This window comes from Achroia grisella, unplaced genomic scaffold, assembly GCF_030625045.1.
Source record: "Achroia grisella isolate CSIRO2021 unplaced genomic scaffold, CSIRO_AGI_Agris_v1 utg511, whole genome shotgun sequence".
NCBI lineage: Eukaryota > Metazoa > Arthropoda > Insecta > Lepidoptera > Pyralidae > Achroia > Achroia grisella.
The window spans coordinates 608,449-629,602 of NW_026712905.1; the positions used below are offsets into that span (position 1 = coordinate 608,449).

The following is a 21,154-nucleotide window of genomic DNA, read 5'->3' on the forward strand; positions in this document are numbered from 1 at the left end:
AAAAAAAAAAATTACCCACTCGTAAAAAAGTGGTTACTTACCTACCTATTTATTGAATACTATTTCATTTAGTTCCCCCACATCAGTTGCTATTGTACGAGGAGGCAGACGACTGTAGAAAGCTATTATTTATTTCTTGATTATTAAAAAAAAACTTAAAAACCAATATAAAAACATCACCCACACATGAAAAAGTAGTTACTTACCTACTTATTTTTTTAATATTATTTCATTTAGTGCCGCCACATCAGCTGCTATTGTACGACGAAGCAGGACGAGACGTTGCTGGTGTGGTGGGGCCTTTAGAAGAAGGCGGCAACTTCACGCTACTCTGCGAACTGAGGGGAGGTGAGTTTATTTTATTTTTATTTTATTTATATAACTTTAATGCACACAGTACAAAAGTAACAGTACATTTGGCGGACTTAACACCATGCGGTATTTTCGACCAGTCAACCATAGGCGGTACAGAGAAAAATTAATGGCGGTGCAAGAATAATCATAACAAAAAAAAAAAAAAATCAAGGCATAAAAAATTATATAATAATATTTATACTATTACATTTACAATAATACATAAATATAAAAATATATAAACAAAGAAGGATTATATAATATGATATACAAATACATACTCATACACAATACGTACACAACTATATGAATACATACCAAACAATCTGACATTTACACCACAGAGAATAAAAAGAACAATATAAGGTAAAGAGAAACGAGAGAAAAATAAAATAAATAAAAAAAACAAATTTACGAATTTAGATAGTTGTTTAATACATTTACTAACCAATATCTCCCAATGTGATGAGAATTTCAATTTCATTGTTTACTAGTTAGATCCTGTGGGAAAACCCAGGTGAATTATAGTCAAAATAGCTCGTTTAAAGTGGCTCCAAATCCGCCTTCGACATAATATGCACATCCTGACCCTGCTATATACATCCTTAATAATCCCAATGCTCCTGCTTACCTTAAATCCCGCTTTCAATTCTTGCCCTCCTACTAGACCGAGACGTCTTTGCCAAAACCACTCCAAAATGTTAAAACTTCCACTTGGCAAGTCTCAATTCTTAGGAAATTCCTTTTCATTTCGCGCTGCTCGGTTATGGAACAAGCTACCAGTACAGATACAGGAAAGTCCATCAATTGGTTGTTTTAAGAAAAGGTTGAAATCGCACTATTTATGCCACATTGTTGGGTTGACTGGTAGAGATCTCTCTTAGAGATAAGTCCACCTTTGCTCACTCTGTATATGTTAAGTTTAGAACTGTATTTAAAAGTGCAATAAAGAATATATATACATATATAAAATATCCTATGTAATCATATTTTGACCTACGATGACATAGAGCTGATTTTGACTGTAGTTGAAGATTATAAGTTTAGTTAAGTATTAAAAGCACACACTCACAAACTTCCTTATGTTCACGCACACACCGACATCCACATACACACATATATACAAACACACACAAACGCAGGCTCACATACACAGTCTACTCACATACTTTTCCTTTATTTTATTTTTGTTTTGAACTTTTTTTATTATTCTTTGTAAATTACTTTCTAAGATGATGTAATATTGAATAATTTTGTAAGTCTAATTTAGAATTAGATGACTCTAAATGTATGGTAAATAGGTGGTCTAGCGGAATAGCACATATTAGTACTTCCTGTGGTTGATTTGATTCCTCTCAAGATGCAAACATTTGTATGTGTAGGTACATATATACAAAAAAATATATTATAATATTTCTGTCAGTTGTTAAATAATCATAGTACCAGTTCTGCTAGATAACGCTGTGTGAGTTGTAGTGAGTTAGTGTGAATTTTTTTTCAAGCATACCATCTGTTGGTAAATAGTTACCTATGGATGCCTATGGATGCCTGAAACACCATGGCTGTCACGTGCGCATTACCGACCCTTCAGAAACCTTACTTTCTTTTAAAACCATATGCTGTATTCTTTAAAGAAAATATTTAGAAAATTCATAAAATTCTTTAGAAAAAACCTCGGCAGATAGTTCATTATACAATCTAAGTGTACGCGGGAGGAATCTTCTCTTAAAACCGTACTATCCGAGTACACTCAGATTCCATCATGTGGAGATGAATTCGAGCATTGCGATGCTGAAAATATGAGAATCTGAAAAATGAATGAATGCAAAATGAGACGCAATATTAACGATATCTGTTATCTTATGAATATTGCGAACGGAAGAAGCTTGCTCGGACCTGCTATCAAAAATAAACTTAAGGACTAATACCCTAAGACTTAGATAAAGAGCCATATTAAATGTCCCTACAGTCAGGACCAGACACAGAGAGAACACTTTCGTTTTACGAGCATGTAAATCCTTTAACCAAGTACCACATGATATTGACCTGTTTTGTTCCAGCACTGCCTTAGTTAGGAAACTCATATGTAACCAATTCTTTAACGGTACAGAGCCGTACTTTATTTGTGAGTTCTGTGGATACATCGCTACTTGTGGGTATGTTAGTATATTTACTTGTACTGTATAACTACAACTGAAACACTGTCACGTGATTACTTCGATTTGTTAAAATTGGATATTGTAAAATTAAATCTAGTAATACTATTGGGGAAGATTATTAATTGGCATAGGAAAATTTGATATAACAAGTAACATGTAAAATTACACCGTTAATCTTCCTAAAATAAATAAATCTCTCGAAAATATTTACCATCTTACTAATATTATAAACGCGAAAGTTTGTAAGTATGAGTGGATGTTTGTGGTGTTTGTTTCACGCAAAAACTACTGAACGGATAATGATGAAACTTTACAGTAATGTAGCTTATACATCAGAGGCTATAATTTAAAACGATATTATATGAATTAGCCGGAATATAAAGATGCAGACGAAGTATGCGCGGGTCAGCTAGTATTTCTATAATCGCAGTGTATAGTCAAGAAGGCACAGTAAGGCGAGCGTTTAATAAATAATTCTATGATATATTGCGACTCCTTTGTGAAGTTTAACTGAATTCCAGGATATTGTATGTCTCGCATATTTCATACTTGTCACGAGGATTACACTTTTCTGATCGTCCCTTATTTGTTACTATATGTGTAGCGTCGCCCGCGGTTTTGTTTTGTACCTCTGTTGATTTCATGTTATCAGCTACGAGAAACGTACCAGTTTCTTCAGTAAAGTTAATGGAATTACAGGTAAAGTAATGAGATCTTTCCTCTAGAATGACAACGCATGGTATAGCAGGTGTCACGTGAACAGAAATGTGTTTATTTGATTGAAATATGGTATATACATATATTAAAAGAATGTTTCTATTAACTATATAGTCTACATATTTCGCCATTATTTTTGTATCAAAGATTTTTAGAAACTGGATACTGGATTATAGAATAAAATATTGAAACATTGCTAAATGCAATGTTAAAATTAATTGTCAAAATTATGATGATAACGTGATATCCGTAGTGCTCTTGTTAAACATAGACGACGGTTACCGTTTACCATCAGGTGAGTCGTCAGCATGTTTGCCATTCCAATTACATAAATAAAAAAAATTATACAGGTAAATATGTCAATATATGTGTTCAGTATCATAATATAGTCGTAATAAATAGGCATTAATTTTTTTATATTAATGCGGGTTTTGGGCTATTGTTTGGTGCTAAGACCTGTATAAAACAATCGTGTTCGCCCATTTTCAAAGTCTGCTACCTACCCGTGAGGGACAAGAATTGAAGAATATTCTTAGGAGCGATGGTTTGTATCTCTTCAGGATAGAGTATAAACATTCTAAAGGACATATTTCGTTGATACATAAGTAGACTACAACCACATAGGATGGGTAGTGGCGTTTCCCCCTCACCTTGACAAAATCTGCAGATTTTTGTTGAGCACAGACTTAAGTTTGGCAATTTCAGGGATGTTTTAGAGAAGTGTTTATTCAATATGAGTGAGGACCCCAGCCAAGGCAATATAATAACAGTATTCAACATATATTATTGAACGGATAGTCTCGTGGCGGGAACTCCACCGTCAAGAGCACAGCCCTTAAATTATGAATGAAACCCCTTTTGCTGTGGCTCCGCAATTCCAGAACATGTCCATAACCATCTCTAAGAGCATTGGGATTCTCGGTGTCGACATCTCTAGCACAGTTGAGTTCCGTAGTCACCTCGAAGAAAAGGTCAAGCTGGCGTCCAAAAAGCTCGGTGTGCTGAATAGACCGAGGCGGTACTGCGAACCAGAGACTTCTATTGTATAAGTCGCAAGTTCGGCCGCACATGGAGTACTGCTCTCATCTTTGGGCAGGAGCACCTGGATACCAGCTCGGTCCTTTTGACTCGGTTCAGAGACGTGCTATGAGAATTGTCGATGATCCCAATCTCTCTAACGGTATCGAACCACTTAGCTTGAGGCGAGACTTCGCATCGCTTTGTGTGTTCTACCGAATATATGATGAATGATGCCTACGGCTACCTTTTACCATCGCACCTCTCGCCGTCGACAGGGAATTCATTCCCACACGCTGGAACCTAAGTGGTCTCGGACAGTGCGGTTTCAGAGGAGCTTCCTCCCGCGTACACTTAGATTGTGGAATGAACTACCTGCCGAGGTTTTCTCGAGAGACTACAGCATGGGGTTTTTCAAGAAGGGTATATTAAGGTTTCTTAAGGGTCGGCAACGCGTATGTGACACCCCTGGTGTTTCAGGCGTCCATAGGCTACGGTAACCGTTTACCATCAGATGGACCGTATGCTTGTTTGCCACCTAAGTGGTATAAAAATGAATGAAAAGTCTCGTAGTAATTTAGTCGGGTTTTTAATGATGATAATCGAATATACAATTCATACAACATCCTCTCACATCACAGCTTCCACAACACTCTTTTTTCTTTTTGTCGGCTAAAAATAATCAGATCGCCGATTTTCGCGACACAAAGTCACGTAGGGTGTTACGCCGTTTTATTTTCTCGAGCACGGGCGCTGCGGACTTTTTTCACGCGAAGCATCCAAGCGAAAAAATACAATACGGTAGGTATTGTAGAAGCGGCGAGGATTTTTTCGAATTGACAGAGCTGATTTTTGTATTGTCAAATTACACGAATATTTCCCGATTCAGGTGTTGAGCGCCGGTTTTCAATATCTACTTACTAATGTTGTAAGCGAAATTCAGTTTTGCGGGATACACGGTTTTTCATTCAACGGAATTTTTGTCACGTTCCCCGTATTCTTGGGATGGATTTTGAATAAACAATAGATATATGAAGTTGAATGAAATATCCTTGGAAGCGTCGTTACCTGGTGGTTACTATGTCGTAAGTTCTTTGACCGACACACAAAAAATATACATTTTTGTAAATTTTACTCTAATATAAAACAAATTCTAATTGTAACTAACAGAGGTAGGGAGTGTTATTAATGTGAACCAATTCCATTCATCCCAGTTCGGTCCACAAATCATCGGTTCTTTTTTGAATTTGGAATGAAAACATTATATAATTCCAAATTTAAAAATTAACCGGTAAAATTCATAAGTGCTTATATTAAGTTTATTTGAATAAAGATTATTTCTATTTCATTATTATTTTCCATTGAATGGTGCACGCTGTCTGTGCTAGGTGTACGCTGGCGGCATACTAGTGGAGAATGATCGGATGCGTGAAGGTAGGAAGGTCAGGCGAAAAGTACTGGAATTAATCTCGTTGTTATCCAGGCTAGACCGCGTGGAGGTCGCCCTGACTTGGTATATTTCTAGCAATTGAGTCGCCAATTTCCGTTATTAAAATCCCCTCCGCTTCAGTTACGTTGTACAGAATTTGGACTCATGATGGATAGAACAATTTTTTTAAGAGACGCCAACTTTCAATCTTGCTAATGGAGAAAACATTGAGGTCAAGCAAACAGAAACCTAAACTAGAAAGTTCATATAACTTACTCCCATTATACTCCAGGAGACGGGGTGCCCGCAAATATAAAACTAACAAAACATTCCGCGGTTATTACATCCGTCAAGCGGACAGGCGGACAAAGAACGCACTCCGTTTTGCGCGGAGCGAAATCGGAAAATACACGAACTATTAGTGTTACAAATGACGTTTCCTCTACAAGCGCGAGGGAGCATTTTTCTTGTAACTTTCTACAGTTCGGCCCTTGGTCTAATTTGGGGGAGGAGCGGAACTCTTATGATTTGTGTTTCCGCTGGAGTTTATAAATTGTGTAACTTAAAAGATAAATGGTAGTACAAACAGTCAGTATTTCTGTTTCATTACATTCTTTTGTGTTATTTAAGAAGTTGCTGGTGTTGTACAGTAGCGGCCCTTGTAGGCCGTTTATGAGTATTCTTTTGTGATAATACCTAATAGAAAGTTTTTGTATTCGCATCTTCGAATTTTTAGATAAAACATAGCCCATGTCTGTTTTATTGATTGAATCTATCGTAATATTAAATTTCGTTAAGTTCTGTTCAGCAATTTTGTCGTAAAAATGTAACAAACAATCAAATAAACGCTTTCATATTTTATAATACTAATAGCTTATGTCCGCGTCCAAGATATTATCTGTATTCTTGAATGAATCAATCATCATATTAAATTTCTTTAAGTTGGGTTCAGCCATTTAGTTGTAAAAATGTAACAAATTGCCAAACAGACATTTTATTATAATAAATATTACTCGCGGCTTCGGTTGATGTCTTTTAGATAAAACATATTTAGTTTATATAACAGAACCGATACGAAAAGAAACTTTTAATATAGAAACCTTCAAGAAAAACCTTATTTCCCGGCAACGTACTTGCAATATTCATAGTGTTGCGGGTTCTCTTAGGTGGCGGTAATTACTTACCATCAGGTGAGCCGCAAGCTCGTTTGTCCAGTATGCTATATACAAAATGTCCGTTTCCGAAATACCATCTTCCCGTTAAATTTCATCAGATCCGTTTTGTCGTGAAAAGGCAACAAACAGACAGACAATACATTATCGCATTTATATTAATAGCAGGTAATGCCTAGTAACAAATAAATAAATCCTGGCCGGGAATGAAACCGGAAAGCCTGTCCAGGTACGGGTCATCGTCCTCACGACAATACCGGAAATGAATTCCATTATTGAATAAAAATATGTACACATTTATTGGGACGAAATACACTCGAAATTTGTTTCCTTTGATATCCAATGAAAGGAAATATAAAATATATATATATAAAAGAGTAATCGGATTGACTTCACTTATCGAATTAAGTACTAACGCTTCAATGACGGCGTCTCTCGCATTTGTATAATTGAAAACAGTCAAAATTAAGTAAGGAATTCAGGTGAACAACAATGTGTCTTTTCCTTATAGGGTATGGTTTAAGTGACAGAAGATTGGAATTATTTACATTTCATATAAGATTATTATCTTCCTATAATGTACATGGCATACATATTGAAGTTAATTTCTTTTTATCTTATACAGAAATATAGGTAATAATAAATATAAAAATTGGCGACAATTGAATGGATATTTGTTGTTCTTTTACGAAATAACTACTAAATGGGTCAATAAAATTTGCTACACAGATAGATAAATAAATATAGGACGACGACCTCGGTGGTCAGCAGTCCAGCACACCGCTTTACAACCAATGGTCGCGAGTTCGATTCCTCGCACAGCACAAACATTTGTATTCATGACTATGATTGTTTGTATCGGTCTGGGTGTTTTCTATGTATAATATGTATGTATTTACAAAAAAAAAATGTATATGTATCAGTTATCTAGTACCCATAACACAAGCTTAAGCTAGCTTAACTTGGGTCTAGATGGCGCTGTGTGATTTGTCCTGAGATTATTATTATTATTATTATAGGATGCCTTTCACCAGAATCCCCGACAGAAAAATTGCAAAAATCAGCTGTTATAAAGGAAATTAATACAGCAACATGATTATACAAGGTTGAAATAATAAAAGTTTTAAAACCCGCTAGATGTCACGCCCTACCCAAAAAATATCTCCTTGAAAAATTGCCCGTGGCACGACAAAGTGGGCCAAATGAGAATATATCTGAGGAACTCGCCACATAATCCTGTATAACTAGGGGCTGAATTTCAATGAAAGTTACTACACATATAACAGATCATGTTCTAATGTTCTAAATAAATATAGGATGCTTTTTACCAGAATCACCGACAGAAAAATTGCGTAAATCAGCTATTATTAAGGAAATTAATACGGTAAGATGTGATACTATATTTTTACTTTAAGTTACTATAATCTCAAAGGTTGATATGAATAACCCACGCCCAAAAAAAAGTTTTTCAAATCCGCTAGAACCCACGCCCAATTATTTTAATTATTTTTAAAAATAAAAAAATTATGTTACTTGAAATATTGCTCGTGGCTCGACAAAGCGGCCCAAATGAGAATATATGTGAATATAATTTCTTGTCTTTCTTTCAACTATTTTAATTATTTTTAAATTGACTTATATATTGTGCAGTTATATGTTATATTAGTCTTAAATATATTAATAATTTCACTAACCGATCTCGCGATCCGCCCAATAATTATTTCTTTGAAAAATTGCACGTGGCACGATAAAGTAGCCCAAATGTGATATGTGAATATAATTTCTTGTTATTCTTTCAACTACTTCAATTGTTTTTTAATTGACTTATATATTTTCCAGTTACCTATATTATATTAGTCTTAAATAGTTTCACAAAGACGCTATATCTCGCGGCCCGCCTTCAAAATATCTCCTTGAAAAATTACCCGTGGCACGACAAAGCGGCCCAAATGAGGATATATGTACATATAGTTTCTTGTCTTTCTTTCGCCTATTTTAATTGTTTTTTAATTGACTTATATATTTTGGAGTTAAATACTGTATTATTGACACTATATTAGTCTAAAAAATATTGAATCTTTCACAAACCTGTTAGACCTCGCGGCCCGCCTTGAAAAATTGCACGTGGCACGACAAATCGGCCCAAATGAGAATATATGTACAGTACATATAGTTTCTTGTTTTCTTTCAACTTATTTAATTGTTCTTTAATTTACTTATATATTTTGAAGTTATACACTGTATTACTTACACTATATTAGTCTAAAAAATATTAAATCTTTCACAAACCCTCTAGATATCGCGGCCCGCCTTGTAACTTATAATATCTCCTTGAAAAATTGCCCGTAACACGACAAAGCGGCCCAAATGAGAATATATGTGAATATAATTTCTTGTTTTTCTTTCAACTATTTTAATTGTTTTATAATTGACTTATATATTTTGGAGTTAAATACTGTATAATTTACACTATATTAGTCTAAAAAATATTAAATCTTTCACAAACCCGTTAGACCTCGCGGCCCGCCTTGAAAATATCTCCTTGAAAAATTGCCCGTAGCACGACAAAGCGGCCTAAATGAGAATATATGTGAGGAAGTCGCCACATAATCCTGTATATCACTTTACCCCATTAAAGAGTTGCGTTCGCCGCTTTTGTCTCACTAAGTTAAACGGATGACTCGTTAACTAAAACTCACTTTGCGCTGTCACTTCTCAAATAAGGAAGTTAGCCGTAAATGGGCCAGCTCATTTAGTTTTTCACGCCGACCTACTTGAGATGTTTTCTTTTAATTGCATTTCGCGGTTAACAATGAATGGAATGAAATTATTCTAATTTGTAAGCTATACTAGCTGACACAGCAAACGTTTATTGCCATATAAATTAAAATTGCTATTAAAATACAGAGGTTGATAGAAGTGTGAAAAATTTTGGGTTGTATCTATTTTGTAATGCCATATTATTTATATATTTTTTTATAATTTATAATTATAAAAAAATATCCAAATAATAAAAAAAAATGTTAGAGGGGGAAAACCCTTATATATACATACTTAGAGGTATTTTAATGCCAAATAATAAAAAAATATGTTAGGGGCCACAACCCTTATTACTTAGAGGTATGAAAAATAGATAGTAGCCGATTCTCAGACCTACTGGATGTTGTTTCATAAAAATCGGTATACCCGTTTCGGAGGAGTATGGTAACTAACATTGTGACACGAGAATATTATATATACAATTATCGACATCCGCAAAGTATCGAACCCGCAACTATAAAAAATAAGTTGGTGTGCCAAACCGCTAAACCACCGAGGTCATCACAACGTATATTAGGTAGAAATTTAGACCAACATAAAAACAGAAAACAGTTTGTTCTTTGTCACTGGCTACGAGTCTTAACTTGTACAAACATCTGAAAGTCATTCGACTGCAAAGTGTAAGCCCAAAACTCGAGTTCAACTTGAAAAATAAGAACTTCATTAACTTGGAAATATTCCAAAGAAATAAGTAATGTTATTCACTGTGTTGTTACCTCTTGGTACTAAGGAAGTGCAAATAAGTTGTACTACCATTCTAAATACTTGAATCGGAACAGACCCAAAAAATAATACCATTTTCTTGTTCACTAGTGTTTTATTAATTTTACAAAATAACGTATTCTTAACACGACAGATTCTGGTATCAAACTTATGTAATTAATATTATTTGAATTTCGAATATTTAAAAGATAAAAGGAATTAAATAAAAGTAAAATATAGCCATTTAAATTTCGAATTTCGAATCTTTATATAAATACAAAGTAAAATATTGTTAGAAGACCATGAAGCTTTTATATTCATAACTGACCAATAATGAAAAAGAAAAAGGAATTAAATAAAAGTAAAATATAGCCATTTAAATTTCGAATTTCGAATCTTTACGTAATACAAAGTAAAATATTGTTAGAAGACCATGAAGCTTTTATATTCATAACTGACCAATAATGAAAAAGAAAAAGGAATTAAATAAAAAGTAAAATATAGCTATTTAAATTTCGAAATTCGAATCTTTACATAAATCTAAAGTAAAATATTGTTAGAATACCATGACGGTTTCATATTTATATTTGACCAATACTAATATTTTAAGCGAGAGAGCGAATTTTGTTTTGTTTTATGTTATTCTAATGGGAAATAGACTAATGACCAACCAGTAGACTAAATATGTACCTATTGAGGTTTTATGAACAATTCTTTTTTCTATGTCATTTTTTGAAAAGAGAGAATGTCGTATTTTCATGTTTCATTATATATTTAGAAATTTTGCAATAAACTATTTTATTCTGTTCAAATTTTATGTTAGTTTTTTCCTTTCCTAAAACGAGCCGTCTATAGTACCATTTATCACATGTCATATTTATATTTAATCAACAGCCTAAAAAATAAGTTTCAAGTTTCTAAGGCAGAATTTGATCACCATTAGAGAAGGTCGTAACTGTAGTCATGTTTCCGCACTGAATATTTGTGGTCTCACACATGCTAAGTGCAGCGGAATTAAACAAAATAATATAAACCTATTACGTAGAAAATCTGGCGTTACTCAGAATCATCTTGGCCTAATTATCATTAAAATAGCTGTTTGTCTAATTTTTCAAAGGTTAATCTTTCCTTCAAAATAAGACGAGACTGATATTTTCATGGAACAATTAGCATTAATTCTTTGTAATCTATAAGTATCTCTATTTACAAAGCTATTTTTAACCGGCACCAAATGAAAACAGAATAGAATAGAAAATCCTTTATTTAAATAAACTTAATTTAAGCACTTTTGAATAGTCATAGTTGTTTTTAATCTACCGCTCATTCGGAATGGTGTCTCATTACAAGAAGAACAGTTGCTCTATTAAATAATCGTTGTAACTTTACATTTTTAAGTCGAAACGTGTGAATAAAAACTGCCAACTTGCACTTATTTATTAGGATCAAATATTAAATACACAATAAGATTAAATCAGTCTTAGTAACATAAATGCCTATTGCGGATATGAGGAACTCGTACACTATTTTTAACGGCCTCGGTTGTCTAACGGTTTAACACACCGCCTTCCTTCCGATGGTCGCGGGTTCGATTCCTCGCACGGCACAAATTTGTATTCATGAATACGATTGAATGTGTCTGGATCTTTTCTATGTATAATATGTATGTATTTGCGAAAAAAAAATCTATGTATTTGTATCAGTTGTATGGGTTCTAGACCCATGACACAAGCTTTATCTAGCTTAACTTGGGTCTAGATGGCGCTGTGTGAATTGTCCTGAAATTATTATATTATATTATTAAAATTATTATATTAAATATTTATAGTTTATTACTCTATGTTTGTTACTCTTTCACGCAAAAACCACTGAACGGATTACTGAACTTTATCCATAATAATGTGAAAGACCCTATGTGTCTGTATTTGGTTAAAAAATAATTAATCTATCTACAAATCTGAAGACACGATCTAAATGAAATAGGCAGACATTGTCAAGATTGAAATTGAAAATTGCAAATCAATTAATTGAAAAAGAATCCGCGCTGCCTAACAGGTATTTCTATACAGATCTGAAAACTCCACGAACGGAGATCGCCTGCTGGGTTTTTTTTGTATTTTCCATTTTCACAAATCGTATTTCCTACCGTTTTAAATGCTATATACGAGTAAAACTACGTATAGACGATTCAGTTGTATATATTCAAATCTTTAATTTTGACCAATATAGTTTGAGATAATAAGTGTGTTATGTTAAAAATAATTTTATTTGACAGCCTCTGTGGTTTAGCGGTATCACACACCGCTTTACTTTCGATGGTCGCGGGTTCGATTCCTCGCACGGTGCAAACATTTGTATTCATGAGTATGATTGTTTGTATCTGTCTGGCTATTATCTATATATATTACAAGCTACTCGCCCCGGCTTCGCACGTAAATATATTATATATATATATAAATCATCCTCTTGAATCACTCTATCTATTAAAAAAAAAACGGTCCAAAATCCGATACATAGGGACCGACAGACAGCGAGAGCGACTTTGTTTTATACTGTGTAATGATGTATATATTTACAAAACTTTGCTAGCTTAACTTGGTTCTAGATGGCGCTTTGTGAATTGTCCTGAGATTATTATATTAATTATTTTATTTAAACCTCTTTAGAGAATTGTGTAAAAATTAAGGTACTTGCCTAGTTGATAATTATTTATTTGCTCAATTATTTCTTTACTAATTAATCGGGCACACATCAAGTGTTACATTTACACTAGATCTATATAGAATATAATTTGTGTAATAAGTTTAAAGTTGCATTTTCGCTTGTGTATTTGTCTTCTCTATAGACTCGTATGTATGTAGGCATTTCTTTTTTTCTCTCTTTTTTTGTGTATAATTACTCATTACATATTGATAGATTTTTATACTTTACCCACGCTATTTAATATTTGATACATCAAAAAGTTTTATTGTTTAATGTGTTTATATGGAGGGGATGGGATCCTCATATATAGGAGGTAATCTTCATCCTCTGCTACTTTTTTGAACTATGCCATGGAACTCTTACATGTATATATCTTCTTCTTCTTTCTTCTTTCAGCATATATTTGTCCACTGCTGGACGTATGCCTCTTGCATAATTTTCCACTTCAGTCTGTCTGTGGCGTGTCTTGTCCAGGTCGGTCCTGCCGTCTTCCTGATATCATCAGACCATCTGGCAGTTGGTCTGCCTACGCTTCTGCTTCCCATATATTATATGCTTATATATATATATATATATATATATATATATATATATATATATATATATATGTATGTAGATAACAGGGAGGGCTAATATTAGAGGTGCGGTTTGGAGTTTCATGGCACAGTTCTCAATTTAATATTCTATATTCACGAATGCAGGGGAAGCATTTTAAAATGTTTCTAAAAATACACAAAGTTTTGAATGATGAGTTAAAATTACAACCACTTCGTAAATTTATTAGTATGTTTTGGTATCGTACGGCGATATTTTATTATTTACTGTAATCGTACAACGGTTTCGATAGCCTAGCGGTTTAGTTTAGGAAGTTACTTCCGATGGTCACAGATTCGATTCCTCACATGGTACAAACATTTCATGAGTATGATTGTCGGTCTGGGTGTTTTTATGTATATTACATATATATATTTACATAAGTAATTATATCAGTTGTCTAGTTCCCATAAAATAAGCTCTACTTACCTTAGAACTAGATGGCGTTGTATGAATTATCCATGAATATTATTATTATAAATATCAAAATCAAGATAAAATAATTTATTCATTTAGGATATCTGTCGGCGTTAACTATTTTGTTACTATCTTAATCGTCCAGTTCGGCAAGGTATCTCAGATAAAAAACAAAAAACTGATTGTGTATTTTTTTAAATCAGTCAGAAAAATAAAAAATAAATTAACAGGTAAATTTAATTTATTTTTCAAATTTGAACTTACGACCTTTCAGTCTAAAGTAAATCAGGCAACAACATGTGCGAATAGTGAACGGTTGAATAAATTTAATATTTCTTTTCAACAGGACGTCCTCAACCAACTTTAACCTGGTTGATCAACAACAAACCAATTGATGACCACACGGTCCTGAAGAATGATGGCAAGGTCATCATCAGTCGGATCAGCGTGGGAGGCGCTGAAAGGAGCTGGTTGAACACCAGTATAAGATGCCAAGCCACAAATACTCCATTATTAAGTCCTCATGAAAGAACTGCCAGGGTCGAGATGAGATGTAAGTACTTCTATATAACCCTCGATAGTTTAGAGTAAACCTCTAAGCACGTGGGTTTACTTCCGATAATTGCAGGTTCGCAAGCCCCAAACATTTATATTCATGACTATGATAGTTTGTATCGGTCTATGTATTTTCTATGTTTATTATGTATTTCAGCTGTTTAGTACCCATAACACAAGCTCTACTTAGCTTAGGATTAGATATCATAGGAATTGAAAATTATAGTCAAGAGTTATTTTTGCTATGACAAGCAAATGTTTTATTATTGTTAGACCTACAAACGCTATCAGTACCTCAAAATATCTATTCTAGTAGAAATAGAAATAATATTTATTCAAATAAACTTAATACCTAAGCCCTTTTGAAGAGTCCTACATATTTTTTTATATTTTACTTCCAATTCGGAAAGCAGACTCATCACAAGAAGAACGAGCAGGAAATTTGCAAGTTGCTCTTTTAGATCAATGTTTTCACTGCCAACTAATGCCCATACCAAACTGGGCTCAAGCGCACCTATTTCTTAACTCTATAGTTATTCTCTATGGTTTGTCCTTTTACTACTTTTCTTTTTTTGGAGCAGTATACATCAATACGCTCAAGGGCTCTTCTTTTTGACTGTATATTTATTCTTTATTCGTTGTCCCTTGTTTATTTTTTCCTGGTTTTGGAGCAGTGGACAGGAAAACACAGCTACAGTGGCTTTTAAGAGGACAGGGGAATGCTAGCTGTTAAAGGGATTGTTAATAATGTGAACTAACTACTCCATCGCCAGGCAACCAAGTCAGGTTTACTACCACGCGATCCTCCCTGGAAACTATCATGACAAATTCCTGGTGAAATTGTTACTTCCCCCGGGAAGCGATCCAGATAAATTCCTGGTAAATTGGTCATGATGGGCAGACTGAGCTGACCTTATGCTCATCCTATCATCCTCCATTAGTGTCCTGCGTTAACCATCAGCGTAGGCGGGTGGATGATTCCAAATTCAAATCATGGTTTAAAAAGAAAAAAATGCTAGCTGTAAGCGTAGACGTGTGCGCAATTCCAAATTTAAATCATGCGTTAAAAAAAAGCTGGCTGTATCATTACATAGTATAAAAAAGTCACTGTCGCTCTGTGTATGTCCCTATGTATGCTTAAATCTTTAAAACTACGCAACGAATTTTAAAGAGGTTTCTTTTAATAGTTAGAGTGATTCAAGAAGAAGGTTTATATACATATATATAATATATGTACACCCTTGCGAAGCCGGGGCGAGTTGTTAATGTAATATAAATAACAGAAAACCTTTTTGTTGTACAGTGCGACCTACATCTGTTATGATCACTAATAAGCCAGTACAGATGTCAGCCGACACAGAAACAGTGCTGGTCTGCGTGTCGCACGGCAGCAGACCACCAGCGCAAATTACATGGTACAGGGAGAACAGGAAATACACTAGAGGAAAGGTAAATAACCATAGTTTACTAGCTGTCCCAGCAAACTTTGCGTTGCCATATAAATTTAAGTACTAATATCGCTATTAAAAATTAGGGGTTGGTGATAGAAGGGTGAAAATTTAGGGTACATAAATTTAGGTACAAAAAAAAAAGTTAGGGGTGGACTAACCTTATCACTTATGGGTATGAAATATATGTAGATAGTAGCCGATTCCCAGACTTACTGAATATGCATATAAAATAGCATAAAAATCGGTCAAGCCGTTTCGGAGGAGTATATAAATTTAAGATACTTATTTGATTAATTTGTAAATTCGCGCGAATTTACAAATTACCACCACTACCACAATCAAACTCCTATCAAATTCACACAGGGATCGAAATTACAATGGCCTGAGCCGAGTTTCCCACCCCTAGCGGTGCCCTCAGCCTAATATCTTAACCGTAAGGCGTAAGGAGTTAGGCTTCAGTCACTACATAAGTCCTTAGAGTTTAGAGTGCTATCTGCACTCGTGCCCTATCGTCCCCTGAAGCTATAAAGGCCGTCTGCGGATTACGGCATTAGAAAAGTTGGAAAAAAAATGATCTTACTGAGATGCTGGGTGGCTGAAATTAGTGAGATGAAGAACTTTGTACTTACTCTAACTTGATGGATTTGATGAATACTAATCATAAATACTAACACTGATGATAAGCGGCCTACCTTGAGGCTCCGGGTTTTGCATGGCCCATTTTTCTACGTGAAAAGTATATGATGCTAACGATTATGCTGAAATTTTCCGCTAATTCAAGAAAACTAGGCGTTATTTTACATTTTTTTTTATTTGTATATTATAGTTTTGGTAATCTTGTTCATTTGCTATTATATGCCTAAATCGAAACGTTTTAGCAACTTGCCATTAGGTAAGGTGCCACTCACTGGTTGTTGCTTTGGTTGTTACGCAAGGCCCCTGCAAGAGGGAAGACCCGGGCGATCGCCTTGTTTGCCACCCCCTAAGACCGCCACTGCTGATGATGTTAAATATATATATATATATATATATATATAATATAATAGTAGTAGTTTTATATAATATTGTTTCAAATTGGCGCTTTTTTTATTAGCATAATGAATACACAAATGAGACGACTACTGTAAGCCGTCTAACAATGCTGCCGCAGCCAGAAGACGATGGCGCGGTCATCCGATGTCGAGCTGACAACCCGGTTCTGAGCGTCGCTCTAGAAGACTCTTTTAGAATGACAGTTGTTTGTAAGTCTATTTTGACAGCGTAACAGTTTCATATTAATAATTTCTCTATTGACACAATGGTCGCGGGTTCAATTCCTCGCACGGTACAAACATTTGTAATTGTATAATTGTTTGTATCAGTTTGGGTGTTTTCTATGTATATTACGTATGTATTAACAAAAAAAGTATCAATCTATTTGTATCAGTTGTCTAGCCCACAACACATGCTCTGCTTAACTTGGGGCTAGATGGCGCTGTATGAAATGCTCCAACGATATTTATAAATTTTATTTAGTGATCCGAAACAGGAAATTCGATTTAACTCTATAATTTATTTTAACTAGTTGTCGCCCAAATGTTGACATTGGAATGTAATTAGTTTAAATTTTCTGTTTGAACATTATTAAACTCTTATAGTAGTCAAGAACTCGCGTGTGTGTGTCAAATATATGATGGTATATATTTTTTTATTAATTCATATACTCTATAGAAAGATATTCGTTTTCTACATCATTTTACCATATCAACTAAAACTTCACACACTTCCACGTAATTTTCGTAACATTTTTTTTTAATTCTTGTATTAATATATAATTAATTAAATAAGCTACTCATCAATTGATTGAAAATTAGTATTCTTTTAATGCATATATCAGAAGAATTAATCGAAACGATTGTTTTCATCAATAAGGCCGAGTAATTGTCAATATATTTGTTCTTTAATTATTTATTTTTCTTCACTGCATATTACAAATAAAGTATATTCTACCTATCTATCCTATTTCCCAAACGAATTTCAATCGTAACCACCGTTTAATAATACCCATTTTCCTACAGACAGACCTGTGTTAGCGATGTCACTGGGAAGTACACTGAACCCCAACGATATAAAAGAAGGGGATGATGTCTACTTCGAATGCAACATCCGAGCCAACCCGAAGGAGCACAGGATCTCGTGGTACCATAACGTGAGTGAGTCACGGAACCTTGCTATATTTGTTACCGTTTTTGTAAAGTCAAGACTAATAAAACCGTATGCGACAGCAGGGATGTCAATTGTATGACAATCCATGCGAAATTATTGGACCCAGAGCCAAAATTCTCACATTGTTACAAGAATTCTCACTTGTAATAATGCGAGATTTTTGAACCTAGGGCCAAAATTCTCACTTTGTTATAAGGATTTTCAAGGATTAGCCGAGGAGATTTTTATTCTCATACAAGATTGTACTTGATTTTATTGTATCAATAGAGCTAATATGATGTCTTATGTAATAAAAAAAATCTTATACTATATCGTATGAGATTTTTTATTTCTCCGTACAAAGTGTTTTAAGGTTGGCAACCCTTTTTTTATGGTGTGGAAAAATATTCTAAATCCCATCCTAGTATTGGCGAGGCTAGAGAAGTGACGAGGTTATGTGTAGGATTCTTACCCACTGAAAACACACACGGTATACCTACGAGCGCCATTGCCGGAGTCGCAAGGTCACCGGCGGCCTCCGGCGGCATGATTGGCAACCCTGTTTTATAGTCACTTGCAATAACATGTATATTTGTAAAGGACAAATAAGAGATGTCGAACACTATGATATAATCATCAGCGGTAAATATAGAGCTATACTGCAATGAATGAAATCACGAATTCTAATTGAAATTCAAAAATCATTTATTCATGTAGGACATTTTAGCCGCTTATGAATGTAAATTTTTTTTATATTATAATTTTTACCTAACGTCCAGTTCAGTATACAGATTCAATTTAGAAGACATTGAAGAAAAATACATTGTAAATAAACTGGCTTTAAAAAAAAATGTAATTCAATTGAGTTTCTTGCCAGTTCTTCTCAATTGGATCTATATACCGAACTGGACGGTAGGGAAAAAATAAAATTATAATGTAAAAATTTGACGTTCATAAGCGGCTAAAATGTCCTACATGAATAAATGATTTTTGAATTTGAATTTGAATTAGAACTTGAAGAACTGGCAAGAAACTCAATTAAATGTCTACTAACATTAAATAAAAATCTCGTCCGTTAACAACTATTGCCAAGCACTGTAACTAATGCAAGTAATGTTATCAACATATACTCTGAGATATTTCGTATCGTGAACTTTAATTATACTTGCAGTATTATACTTAAATAGTACTTTAATTATAATACTTTTTTAGATTTAAATTATGCAGTATATTTAAGTTCACCCTTAAATTATGTAATTCAAGTAAGTGAACATTTTTAGGATGTCCAAGTAAGTCAGAACATGTCATCAGGAGTGTTCATCAGCACCAAGTCCTTAGTACTCCAAAGAGTGACCAGAGGGGACGGTGGACTGTACACCTGCAGAGCTGCCAACCAAATGGGCGAGTCGAGCAGCCAAGCTGTTTATCTCAGAGTGCAATGTGAGAATTATTATTACTATTATCATTTCTTTTGTTTGAAATATATTATTATAGAATCGTAATATCTCAGAATGAAATGTGAGAATTTTTATTATTATTTTTTTTAATGTGTATTAGAACATCATAAGGCGAAAACTGTCTGTATGTTTATCTGATTATATTTTTTAATTAGGCGTCTAATCCACACTATTTAATACGGGTAATCAGTTGCTGAGATTTGTGGATGTAGTTGGTAATATTTTCATTGTTATGATGTATTACCGGGTGGTCTAGCGGTTTAGCACACCGCTTCATTTAATGGTCGCGGGTTCGATTCCGCTTTGCAAATATTTTGTATTCATTACTATAATTGTATCGGTCAGGGTATCTTCTATATATGTATTTACTTCTGTAAGTATTTCTATCTGTTGTCTAGTACACAAGCTCTGTTTAGTTCCGGGTTAACATTATTATTACTCTGATTGTATGTTAAGGTTTTATATAAAAACACCTGGTTACATTAGAATTAATCTTTTACAAAATATGTTGATAAACCTGAATCAACATATATGCTACAGAAATCTGAAAATAATAAATAAGAAAACAGAGAAAAAAAATAGCAGAGGTTACTGCTACGTACTGAAAACTAAAGGTTGTTGAGTGGTAAGTTGTGGTATTTATTCACGACCTAAATTATGCTGCTGACCCGTAAACCATGATGTTTTCCATGCCAGATACACCGGTATGCGCGCAGCCATCGCCAGTTCTGATTGGGGCACGTCTGGACGAGCCTCTGAGGGTCCGGTGCACGGTGAGCGCGGACCCTGCAGACGTTTCCTTCTACTGGCAGTTTAACAACAGTGGCGAAAGCTTCCAGGTCTCACCTGCCAGATATGGTTGGTTTTTTTTAAGTTCTCTCTTATAAGTATGCTAATAGTATAAAGAAGAGTTGATTGTTTAAATAATAATAATTGCCTATTATATTTGTTAATAACTTTACAAATAAAGACAGAGAAACATTTATAAACAACTTATAAGAGTGTTTGTTTGTTTGCATTGAATAGGATTCGAAAATACTGGACCCATTAAATAAATAATTTTTTTCATTAAATTATTTAAGAATCCTGCTTTATGAAATAAAAAAAAAATACAAATAATTAATTAAAATAATAATGTCTAAACTTTCTTCATATTGTAATGAGAGGGCAGTCGTCGTACGGTGTGTAACTAAGAAAACAGAGAAACTTTATTTCCATTACAAAATATCAAGTCACGTGGTCATAGATACGACTTTTTGTTTCTCAGACCCGAAAAACCGTATGAATCTAGTTTTGGAAAAGTTTGGTCGGTTTCGATTGTATAACATATTTCACGGTCTCAGTGGTCTAGTGGCCCAGTAGCGCACTGCTTTATTTCCGATGGTTGCGGGTTCGATTCCTTGCACTGTGCAACAGTTGTATTTAT

At 34.1% G+C, this 21,154-nt stretch overlaps 1 protein-coding gene across 1 annotated transcript in view; it reads left to right on the forward strand.

The window, feature by feature from the left end:
• LOC131846391 (hemicentin-2-like) overlaps window positions 1–21,154 on the forward strand; it is a 179,869-nt gene that overhangs the window by 143,607 nt on the left and 15,108 nt on the right. The window contains exons 5-11 of the mRNA XM_059195668.1: window positions 238–348; window positions 14,428–14,634; window positions 15,940–16,085; window positions 17,181–17,328; window positions 18,145–18,275; window positions 19,552–19,711; window positions 20,425–20,586. Of these exons, the coding sequence (XP_059051651.1) occupies window positions 238–348; window positions 14,428–14,634; window positions 15,940–16,085; window positions 17,181–17,328; window positions 18,145–18,275; window positions 19,552–19,711; window positions 20,425–20,586 (1,065 nt within the window). The remainder of the gene's footprint in view (window positions 1–237; window positions 349–14,427; window positions 14,635–15,939; window positions 16,086–17,180; window positions 17,329–18,144; window positions 18,276–19,551; window positions 19,712–20,424; window positions 20,587–21,154) is intronic.